At 42.4% G+C, this 12,311-nt stretch overlaps 1 protein-coding gene across 1 annotated transcript; it reads left to right on the forward strand.

Moving 5' to 3' along the window:
• The first annotated feature begins 6,316 nt into the window (after positions 1–6,316).
• On the forward strand, positions 6,317–10,974 carry LOC108598289 (mediator of RNA polymerase II transcription subunit 12). Its single transcript, XM_033293479.1, is given in 4 exon segments — positions 6,317–7,885; positions 8,625–9,038; positions 9,041–10,012; positions 10,015–10,974. Coding segments are annotated over 4 exon segments (3,705 nt in total). The 3' UTR covers positions 10,765–10,974.
• The last annotated feature ends 1,337 nt before the right edge of the window (positions 10,975–12,311 follow it).

A 12,311-nucleotide genomic window follows, 5' to 3' on the forward strand; every position in this document is an offset into this window, starting at 1 on the left:
ATGCCTTAATGTATGACCCTCTCTTTCTCCCTCTCCCTCTCGCTCTCGCTCTCTCTTTCTAGCTGGGAGTGTGTGCAGCACACGTTCATTAGTTTCTAATGAGATTTCTTACTAATGAGCAGCCTGTGAGGAAATAATTTGCGCTAGCAAGTCAACTGTAAAGGTAACAAGCAATAGCATGAAGGATTTTAAGGGTGCTCTCCCTAATAGTTTGTGTCAACTAGTTTAGCAGTCCCCAGAGACAGACAAGTTGCTCTAGTGCTTAAGATTAAAGCAACACAACTGAGAGAGATAATTTAAAACTTGAAATTTTGTACACTTTGCAATTTCACTTATTGCGCTTCAGAATTAAACATAAGATTTAAATTCTCTATTATATTTTTTAACAATTGCAGCATCAAAGCTCAACTATTATTTAGAAATTGGCATCAAGTATAAATTGCTATTAAGTTTCATAAAAAATAAAATAAATACTAAAAGAGTATACAAGAATTTAATTCTATATTTCATATTCTATATTTAATACTATATTCCTAACAAGTTCAGTTCACTCCTTAAATTTCTACTTGCAACGAAAGCGACTTAAGCTACACTCAACTATTTATCAAATTATTGAATTTACATTGGAAATGGTTAAAAATTCAACAATTTTCCTTATTAGTTGAATAATAATTAATAAATTTTAATAATTTAAAAACTCTACAGACGTTTGTAAATTTTATTATGAGGAATTGCCAACTGCCGCTTAATTATAAATTGAATAATGGTTTTAAAATAACTAACCACACAGTGTTAGCTAAAATTATATGCCCACTCATATTGTAAGCATGTTCATTAATCATCAAACCAAATCTTAATGCAACGAGAACCCTAAACCAACAATTACGAATACCCACAATCAGTTTTACTCTAAAATTTCAATTTGTCCCACATAAAAGGCAAACACACATGGTCTCAAAAACATGTCCGGGTGCATTAACCACTGGCACACCCCCGCAGTGGGTTACACTTTAGAGTCGCCTACACACACTCGATTAGGGGTTGGCTCTTTGGCTGGTGTGTGTGTGTGTGTGTGTGTGGCATAATTTCAAATTGATTTTCAACGAAAAATATTTAATTGCATGCGCAGCTGAAAAGAAAAGTGCGGCATATGTGGCCTACGAACATATCAATCATGCACACTGTGACAACAGTATGTCAAATAAGTAGACGCCAAGTTGTAATTGTTGGGGCGTGCACCAGGCGCGCGAGAGGTGCCGAGTTGCTGCTTTGCATGTTCATTGAGCGCGAGTTTTAAACTAAATAATGAGCGCTTGACACTACGCCACAGTTCATAATTATAGTGAAAGCTATAGTCAGATATCGTGCCGTGCCGTGCCGTGCCGTTGGCCTTTTGTTTACGTTTGTTGGCAAACACACACGTGTGTCCACAATTGGGGGCAGCAACAGCAACAGCAACAGACATGCGCCTACCACACACACGCACGCACACATACAGACGTAGCTTGACCCAATAGCATGCCACACACACACACACATGTGTGTGTTGCAAGTAGAAAGTGAAAGTGCCGGCATCGGCAGCAAAGCGCGTTTCGGCAGCCGAGTGGACATGTGAAAAGTGAAAGTCAATAGCAAACCTTGACCACTAGACAACGGCGACCGCGCCACTTGCCACTTGCCACCCACCAAGCCACCAGCCCCACACCACACGCCGCACTGACCAATGAATATCCAATGCTGTTGCTGCTGCTGCTGCTGCTGTCGCTGTTGTTGTTGTTGAGCAATTTTGTTTGCCTGGTTCGTTCAACCGGCGATTTAGACTTTCACACACATGTGTGTGTATGCGTGTGTGTGTGTGTGTGTGACATTCAGCCGGCTTGAGCAACTGAGAGCGCTAGAGACTGCGCATGTCTCTCGCATTCAATTCAAAGCCAAAAGCAAGCACAGTGCGTATTGCTTGAGACGCACAGGATAACAGCAGCTCACCAGGACTAACTCTCAGTGGCTTGAGTGTGCAGCCACTTTCACTCCAAGCTGCCACACAGCCCAAGGGATGTCGTAGGCATTTACGTGTCTTCTAAAGTCAAAATCAATCTATCAATGCGTAAGCAAATCACAAATATTACGTGGCTTCCCCAGAGAGTAGAAGATACTACAGTTGAGTAGCTATATATAGAGATTTATAGCTTACTAGCATATAGAGTATGATAGCTGTGCTTAACTCATTGCGCATCAAATCAAATAATTCGATTAATATTTCAATTTATGTTAAAATAACTTTGAGCGCGCGCTTATATTTAAAATATTTAGTGCAACTTACCTGCAAAAACTTTGAAGTTGCTTTATATTAAAAGCTAAAAAGATATAAGAAAAATATAAGTTTAAATAAAAAAAACGTATTAGATTTACTGATTTCAAATGACTTTGAATCAATATATAGAGATACCAATTATAATTAGAATTAACTTATTTCAAATAACTTTGAAGCAATATATAAAGAGCTAAGATTTACTTATAAAGAGCAAAACAATTTGTTGCTATAATTTTAGTTTATTTTAAACCTTTTTTTGGTTTTAAATATTTCCTTTGCCAAATAGTCAACGAATTTAAAGTTCAATAGACCCCACGCCCAAACATTTTGACCTTCTTTCGTTCATTTCCCAAAGGTTACATAAATTGATTTTTGGCGCACAATCATATATCAAAGCAATAGCTTTGCTTTAATTACCAACCTGTCAACACAAGATAGCGTTGAAGTAACTATGACAATTGCTCAGCATCTTAGGGGATGCAGCATCTCAACAAGCGTAAAAAGCGGCACAATGCACGGCAATCAGTTCAGCTTATTAGCAACACCCAAAACGCAAAGACTTAAACATTATAAGGGCTCAAGGCGTAGCTCAAAACGACTTTACAAAAGTCGCAACAAAGTCAACAACAATATGTATGGAATACATTAAAATAACAAAAAGAGAGAGAGAGAGAGAGCGCGCGTATGTGTAAGCGAGCGCACAGTAGATGGAAAAACAAATTGAAAAACTATCGAACAATGATAAATTGGCACGAGCAACGAATAAGTCGAAAGTCGTGGCGGCGCATAGCGTTCGTTTATGCATGTGTGTGTGTGTGTGTGTTTGCTTGTGTGTGTGTATGGTGGTTACTAAAAATTTCAAAAAAAGCAACATAAAGGGGCGGAGCAATTGGTTTTCCGTGCAGCGCGCTGTTCAGTTGTCGCGTTATAGTTTTTTTTTTAAGGGAAATTATTTGATTTTTGATATTTTGGGGTGTTTTATTGAGGTTTTTTTTGGGAAAAAAAGTACAAACTGTGCGCCTGTCTGTGTGTGTAAACTATTAACTGCGCTGCGGGGTGTGTGTGTGTGTGTATTGGTGATTTAAGTATCAATGTTATTGCTGTTTTGATTTTGCGCTTGTAGCTTCGATATTTGACAGTTTTTGTTGCGTTTTTTTTTTGGTGTTTTGTGCTGCGTCATGCGGCAGTTGACAACGAACTTGCCACTTGGCAGGACACGCGCAGCAGCAACAAGCTACGAAAACAGCAGCAACGAAATTTTAAAGCGCATGCGCGTACAACTTTAAAAACGCACGCGACACAAATTAAAAAGTGAAACTCGAATGTGAAAATTGCAAATATTTTTAAAGCCACTTAAAAATATACGCAAGCATAAAGAATTAATGTGTATGTGTTGCAAAGATTAATTAATATTTTTTAAAATAATTATGCATTTTAAATGCTCTTAAGTTTAGCTGCTATAAAAGTTTAAGTGAATGTTTTAAATTAAATTGTAGTATTTTGTTATTTAAACAAATATTTTGTATGCTAGTCCAACTAGCTTTCTGCTTGCTCTCTTCCCCCTCCCTCTGCTCTACAAATTTAAGCAGCTGGGGCCGCATGACTGGGCCACAAGCTTTGGCAAACTCAACGCAAAATCAAATAAAATAACATCAAACTACCTTAGGCTTTATAAAAATCCCAGCCACACACACACACACACACAGATACCAGCGCACATGCTGCTTAACTGCTCAAAGTACCCACAAGCTTTGGGGTGGGGATGGGGGGAGGCGAACTACAACCTCTTGCTGAAATTGTATAAAAGCAAAGTCAACAACAACAACAAGCTAAGCAAAAATAAAAGAGAAGAAAAAGAAAAATCTACGTTCTTTCGAACCAATTTCCAAGCATGGAAAACTTAATTTATGTCTGCAGCATAGTTGAGAATATTTTTCTTCTCTGCTGTGTGTGTGTGTGTGTGCCAAAGGGGGTGGGGTACAGAAATTTCCTTTATTTTTTTTTTTTTTTGTATATTTCTTCTACTTACTTTCGACATTTTTGCCTGCTTACCGCCCACACACGCTTGTTGCCTGGCAGCCAACTTGCCATCCCCATCCCCAACCGCCCCCCTCTATGCTGTTCCAGTTACAACAGCCCGTCTTCGTGTTGTTGTCGGCTTGCGTTTGCTTGCTTGAGAATCAAATTTATTTTACCAAGTCATGTTGAAGAAAATTTTTATAAGTTTTATGCGCAGTTCAAGTGAAGGTGAAGCAAAGTGAGCGGAGCGGGGATGCGGTCGAGCTGCTGCTGCTGCTGCTTGGCAAATATTACATGAGGCGTCGTTTGGGTGGGTGGGCTGAGCTGAGCTAGAAAAAAAAAAGTTTCTCTCTGTGTGTGTGTGTGGAGCACACAAAATAAGCAAAATTTGTATTCCTTAAATCGGATGACTTTGTATAAATTTTCGTGTGCGCCTCACCAATGGGGTTGCCTTTGTATATATGTGTGTGGGTGGCTGGCTGTGTATGTGTGTGTGTGTGTGGGTGGCACAAAACTTTTGCTATATGTGTGTGGGCCTGTAAGTACGTATTTATATCTCTGCATCTGTGTGTGTGTGTGTGTGTAAGCTTTGCGCATGTATTTGTATACATAATGGAAAAATTTTTCATAGAATTTGCACAAAAATGAAAAAGTGCCAAGAGGAAGAAACAGTAAGACGACGAGCAAAAAAAATTACCAAAAGCAGCAAAAGAAATGAAATTAAGCGCATAAGGAAATGAGACACACAACATGTTCAAACTAGAGATGACACATTAGAGAGAGAACCTAATATCGTCTGAATATAGAAATCTTATTGTTGAAATTTAGTTAACTACATTATTAGCTTTGTATATAGCATTATAATAATCATAATCAGATTTGCTAAGTTCTGCTCTATATTTTAAATATATAAAATAAACATGTGAATATGTTTAATGCAATTTATATATATTGTCGCATTTGCGCGAAAGTATCGTATGTCACCTTTTATTGAAATTGAGATTAAGTTGCAAAGTTGTTCTGGAGTTAGTCACTTATTTGCTGGTTAAATATTATAATGATAAAGTTGTAGAGATAAAACCAATTAAATATTTAATTTTGTTTAGCGCGATACCAGCAATAAATCAGCAATACACAATCTACTGTAAAATTGGATTTTTTCGCATACTATATACAAGTTTATTAAACTCTTAAGTAAATAAAATAGTTCAGTTACGCTTTAAGTTCAATCAAACTTAAGCCATATATATCAAAAACGTTAAATGAACAACTTAGTTTTATACAAATTTGTTAAATCTATTTTAAAGCTGTTTCATATTGTATTTTTCTACAAGTTTTAATTATAAATTTGTATTTGGCTATGGTGATAAAATTTCCATTTATTTTGCTGCTCTTGCTTTAAATGCTGTTGATATTTTTGTCATCAACGCAAAACTATCTTAAAGAATTTGCACATCTCTAGTTAACTTTTGCAACTAGTATACGTGTGCTTTTATTTTGAATGTGGGTGTGTGGTGTGGGTTCGGGGTGTGGGTTGAGTAGGCGCAACATTTTTTGGACAGCATATTTTTGTGTACAGCTGAAATAAAATTGAATGGAAGTTTTGTACATAGGCAGGGAGCGGGGGGTGGCCAGAAGTTCGTTTGTGTGCGAGCCTAAGACGATTTAAGCTTCAAGCCATTCTAACTGGACAACTTGCACATGTGCGGGACACACACACACATCACACATCACATATATAGAAATAGACACACAATCAGTTATATTAGTTGATGTAGCCACAACCACAAAACTAAAACCTAAAATAAAGAAGAAAAAAAATCCCTTTTCAACGCTCTGGCATGCTTAAGCTTTTACCCCGCCCACCCAACGCCCCCGCAACTTTAGAGATGCCCAATTAGTTTTAGGGGCTTCTTTAATTAAAGCGTTGAATATGTTTGCTCATTTCGCTGCTCGCTTTTCTTCTTTACAGTAATAACAAGCAAAATGGCCGCATCCATCTATGCCACACCACCGCCCGATCTGAGCAGCGAGGATACGGCGCTCTCCGATGTCTCCAATTCATCCAGCAGCAATACCAATCGCAATGCCAACAACCTCAACAACAACAACATATTGGAAGCCACAGCAGCAGCAGCAGCAGCAGCTGCAGCAGCAACCACAACAGCAACAACATCCACAACAGACTGCAAGCTGCCGCTGGGAAGCAACAAAAATGTGGCAGACAGTGAAGCAGCAGCGGATACAACAACAGCAGCAACAACGGGAGCAGCAGCAACAGACGAAGCAGTGGGCGGCGGCGAGGAGCAAACAGCAATGGCTGCCATGGCTGCCAGCATGCAGTTGCAGCTGCTGGAAGCGCTCAGCGATGCAGCCAAAAAGCGACGCAAGCAACACAATCCAAGTCGCCACGAAGCGCTGAATCTAAGCTCAGGCCCAGAGCAAAGCGAACAGCAGCAGCAACAGCAACAGTCGAGCGTAGACTACGAAGAGAAGCTTTCAAAAATGCTGCTGCCCAAGTCCATAGAGCAGCTGAAGGAAACATTTGAGCTGTTGCAGCAGCAGCAGCAGCAACAGTTGCAGTCAGCCAGCGACAACAACATATCAGCAACAGCAGCGGACCAAATGATGAATCCCTATCACACTTATTGCAAGCAGTGCGGTGAGAATTTTGAAAACGAATTCAAGCTTAGCCTGCATATGCTGCAGGATCATCAGCAAACACCAGAGCAGCAGCAGCAGCAGCAGCAACTGGAGCAATCCGATGAGGCTTACGAGCTGCTGTCCTCGATCAAAGTAAAGCTGGAGCGCGCAGACAGTCCCAATGGCGCCGAGCAGCAGCAACAGCAACAGCAGCAGCTGCTGGACATGCACAATGGACACGGCAGCAACAGCGCCGAGCAACATGAGCTTTGGCTGCAGGCAATGGCACAGCAGCAGCAACAGCAACAGCAGCAGCAGCAACACAACGGCCTGCCTGGCATGCCGCCTGCTTTTGCTTTTGGTCCCGAGGCAGCAGCACTGGGTTGGCCGCTTGGGTTGGGGTTGCCTGGACTGGAAGGACTCAATCGCCCGCCGCTGCGCATTTTCAATCCCGAAGCTTATTGCGAGCTATGCAACAAAGAATTCTGCAACAAATATTTTCTCAAAACGCACAAGGCCAACAAACATGGCATATTCGATCCTGTAAGCGACCAGGCGCGCCAACAACAACAACAACAACATAGCATAAACAACAACAATAGCAGCAACAGCAACATGCAGCAAGGCAGCAGCACAAACAACAACAACAGCGGCAGCAACAGCAATCATGCCACACTCTATGCCACACTGCCACGTGAGCCGCCAGCAGCAAAGCCAGAGCCACAATTGACACCGCCCGCGCCAGCAGCGCCCGCTGCTGTGCACTGCGACATTTGCGCCAAACGCTTCACCAACATTTTTGCCATGCGTCGCCATCGCGCCAAGCAACACGAGTCAGCCACGCCCAGCAGCAGCAGCAACAGCAACAACAGCAGCAGCAGCGAGTTGCCCACAGCACAACAAGAGTTAACTGTCGATTCAGAGCTCAAGCCGTTTAACAACAAGCGGTGAGTGTTTAAAATTTGATAATTCAGTCGATTAAAATTAAGCGCATCGAAAACTCAATCAAAATCAAACGTCAATCGCTCAAACGAAAAGTTTAGAGCAGCAACATGAGGCAGCAACTTTAACAGCTATTGATATTAATGTCAGTTTATGAGAATTAATTAGCTGCTCTTGCATTTGCTTTCAACTGTCAAAATATTTCACACAAATTTCCAATCATAGAAAATACTTCTTAGAGCTTTCCGCCATTTTGGTTTCATTTTATGTGACTAGAAACTTTGAAGACTTTATCATAATAATAAGAAGACAACAATAAAGCACAGCCCGAAAGTTAAGACAATTAAAATTAAGCGCATCGAAAAGTATGTGAGACAAGTTCAATCGTCAATCGAGCAATTTAAAAGTTCTGAGCAGCAACATGAGGCAGAAACTTAAGCAGCTTTTAATATTAATATAGTAAGCAATTTGCATTTTATTAGATTTTTGTATACTCTATTGAATGCTTTTTCAACTGTCAAACAGTCTAGACGCGTCTAAGTCGCGTATACGTCATTTAACTTTGACTAGCAACTCTCAATACTTTAACTTAATAAATATGCAGACAACAATCAAGCTAAAAGTTAAAAGTCTCCATCAATAAACTGTCGCTCATTTAAATATTTGTTTACTTATATACTTTGATTCGCCTTTTAGTGCACACCCAGAGTTGGAGTCAGAGCTGAAGCCGTATCAGCTGCCCGAAGGTTTTCGCGAGGACTTTACGCTCGAGCAGGAGGAGCTGCCATTTGCGCCGCCGCCGCGCAAGTTGCCGTCGCAGCTGCAGCAGCAGGCCAGAGATTGCCTCAGCTCCACTGAGAAGTTGCGTCGTCTGGGCATACAGCAGCCCGAGGCTTATTGCGAGCTGTGCGGCAAGGAATATGCGAATCGCTACTTGCTGCGCACACACAAGTGGAAGCGACATGGCGTGTTTGTGCCGCCAGCGCCAGAGCAGCAACAGTTGCTGCCAGGCAAAGAGGAAGCAGCAGCAGCAGCAGCTATGCCGCCTGGCTGGCCATTTATGCCGCTGAATTTGATGCTGGCCAAGGCAGCAGCTGAGCAGGAGCAGCAGCAGCAGCTGCCGCAATACAGCAGCTGGAGGAGGATGCAGGCGTGCCCAGCAAGCGCATTAAGCTGGAGCCGGGTGAGCAGTCGCCGCCAACAGAGAAGCTAGAGCCAAGCGCTGCCATGGGCTTGGAGAATCTACAGAAGCTGCAGTCGATGCTGCAGCAGCTCAACGACTTCAATGGCAAGCGACCGCTGCCCTGTCATCTGTGTGGACGCGAGCTGGAGCATCAATATGCGCTGCGTGCGCATTTGCTAAGCGAGCATGCGGCGCAGTTGCTGCCCGAGACGCAGTATCAACAGCAACAGCCACCACAGCAACAGTTGCCGCTGAAGCTGTCGCCTGGCGGTTCGCCCACTGCGCTGACCACGCCCACGCGCACTTTGACGCCCAGCGAGCTGCGCTGCCTGCAGTGCGAGCGCGAGTTTGTCAGCCCACAGGAATACAAGCAACATATCGCCGAGGTGCATCCCGGCTACTATACGCCGGAGCGTCCCATTGTGCCGCCCGTGGTTGGTGGCGCTGGCGCCTCAGCGGCGCAGCGTGCCGCCTACACCATCACGCCCACCTCGAGCTACTGCGAGATCTGCAACAAGGAGCTGTGCAACAAGTATTTCATGAAGACGCACATGCAACGCATGCACGGCATTGAGATCGAGAATGGCGCGCAGATTGGCGGCGTCGTGTGCAACATTTGCAACAAGGAGCTGTGCAGCAAATATTTTCTACGCGTGCACAAGCACAATACGCATGGAATTATAGAAGAAGGTTCGCCACTGCCGCAGCCACGTGGTCAAAATGGCATCAAACTTGAAGCGCAGCAGCAGCAGCAGCAGCAACAACAGCAGCAGCAGCAACAGTTGTCAGAGCCTGAGCCCGATGCTGAGCTTTGTCCGCTGTGCGCGCGTCCTTGCCGCAGCTTCAAGTATTTGCGCAATCATTTGTTGCAAGAACACGGCGCTGCTGGCGTTGAAAAGCTGCGCGAACTCGAGCAACACTGCCGCAGCAGCAATCCACAAGCAACAACAACAGCAAGCCCAACAGTCCAACGCTCAAAATACCCAACGGCAATGCCACCGCCAACAATCTGGCCCAGCTCTTTGCCAAGAACATGCCGCCAGCTCTCAACCTGCCGCTGCCCAACATGTTCGAGCAGCAGCCACGCTTCAAGGAATACCAGTGCAGCTTGTGCCCCTTCAGCACGCCCTACTACGCATTTCTGTTCATACACGAGCGTTCGCATGCGCTGCTCAATGGCGAGACGCCAGCAGCAGCAGCAGAGCCGGACAACAAGAGCAGCAGCAGCAACAAGCAGCGACGCAGCGAGCAGCAGCAGCAGCTGCCCACCAAGACACGCACGCCCACGCCCACGAGCACGCCCTCGCCGCTTGCTGTTGCGCCACCAGCAGTGCACACGCCACCACAGCAACTGCAACACTCGCCCACAACAGCAGCAGCCACAGCCACAACAGCAGCCAAGCCCGGCACGCCCAACGGCAACCAGCAACGCTCCGCCGCCACCTCGCCCTTCGCCTCCATCAGCGAGCTGGCCAATGGCAGCGGCAAGCCCGCCAGCTACGCTCAACCCGACCAGGCCGAGCAGTCCTATCAGCTCCAAGCCTTTCATCTAACGCCCGCCGATGCGGATGCGGAGCAGCGCTTTGCCCCCGCCCTGGTCTATCTGCCAGTGCGGCAACGCGCCACAGAGTCCAGCACGCTTAGCTTTAGGCTAACGCCAGCCTAAGCAACAGGTATATACAATATTAATCAACAGCAACAACAACAACACGCCAGTGTTGCCAGCGTATGTAAGTTTAAACTCTAAAGTTTTATTTGGCTAAAACATTTACCACAAAAAGGTCCAAAGAGCGCAATGACAGCAGCAAAATTAATCCAAAAGGCATAGCCCAATCCGTTGAGAAAAATGAAATTTAATTGCATTTAATTTGGCTTAATATGACGAACTACATGAAAAAAGCTGTCAACAAACTAAAACAAATCATTTTTGTTTAAATTCAGTTTACTGGAATTAATCTATAACAGTTTTAAATGCAAAATTAATCACAAAGCATTAAGCCTAAACCAAAACAACAAAATGGCAATTTTAATGCATTTTATTTGCATTAATATGAGCAGAACTAATGCAAAAAGTTTCATTCAAGTGCTTACAACAAACTAAAGCAAATAATTGTTGCTTAAATTATTTTCAATTGCATTAATTAGCAATTTAAGTTTTAAATGCAAAAATTATAATCAAAAGAGATTTAGTATATTTTTTTAACTTTGAATAACTTATATTAATGGACTTTAAGCAAAATTACTCAAAAAAGGTATATGCCGTGTGTTATTGTAAAAGAAAAGAAAGTAATTTAACATAGATTAATGCAAGAAAGAATATTTATTTGGATTAATCTTGGCTAATATTTGAAATATTCGAATTATATGTTTAGCAGATAATGCCATAAAGTTAGCTTGCTGGATTATTCCAACCAATTGTCATTGCGCTCTCGACGAAATCCTCTGCTTAGCAGCATTGGACCAATCCCACTACCCAAAGCTCCCCCCGAATAACAAAAAACCCAAAAAAAACAAAGAAAAGAAAATCAAACCCGTTAAAGAAGATAAAAAGACAAAATAGTGGAACTACAAAAGACTGAGTGCGCATATTAGTTGAGCTCATTATTAAAAACTTTATATACAAGCGAAAAAAAAAACCAAATAATAATAATAATAAAATGCTATAGGCCCCAAGATCGAGGCTTATGGCTTAGGTGAATGCGTTTTGTGTTTAACATGAAACCCCCCAGCAAAGAAAGCAAACTAAACAAATAAAACTATAAACTATAAACTATGAGAAAAACAATGAATCAAAAGAAAACCAAGTCCGTTTCAGCTGGCAACACAGTGTACTAAAAATATCAAAACATATTTTTATAAACAAAAAAAAATAACAACAGCTAACAATTAAAAGATATAAACGACATAACTAACTAACTAACAAGTATAGCGCTATATACTATATACACACACACACATATATATATTATATATCTAGTGATTAATATCAAAAGTTCCTATGCGTAATAGTAATTTTAAGGCCATTAACGGGGCTGGCAGGCAAAAAACAGTTAAGGGAGTTCAAGTGGGTTAGCTGGAAATTGAAATACGTACATAGCTTGCTAAGGTCAGCAGTGGGTACCAATAAAAAACAGGCTTAGAGAACTTATATACAATACATACATACAATACATACATAGAATATCGTAGTAGCAGCAGCTTAACTTACATTAG

Source organism: Drosophila busckii, chromosome 3L (genome assembly GCF_011750605.1).
Source record: "Drosophila busckii strain San Diego stock center, stock number 13000-0081.31 chromosome 3L, ASM1175060v1, whole genome shotgun sequence".
Classification (NCBI taxonomy): Eukaryota; Metazoa; Arthropoda; class Insecta; order Diptera; family Drosophilidae; genus Drosophila; species Drosophila busckii.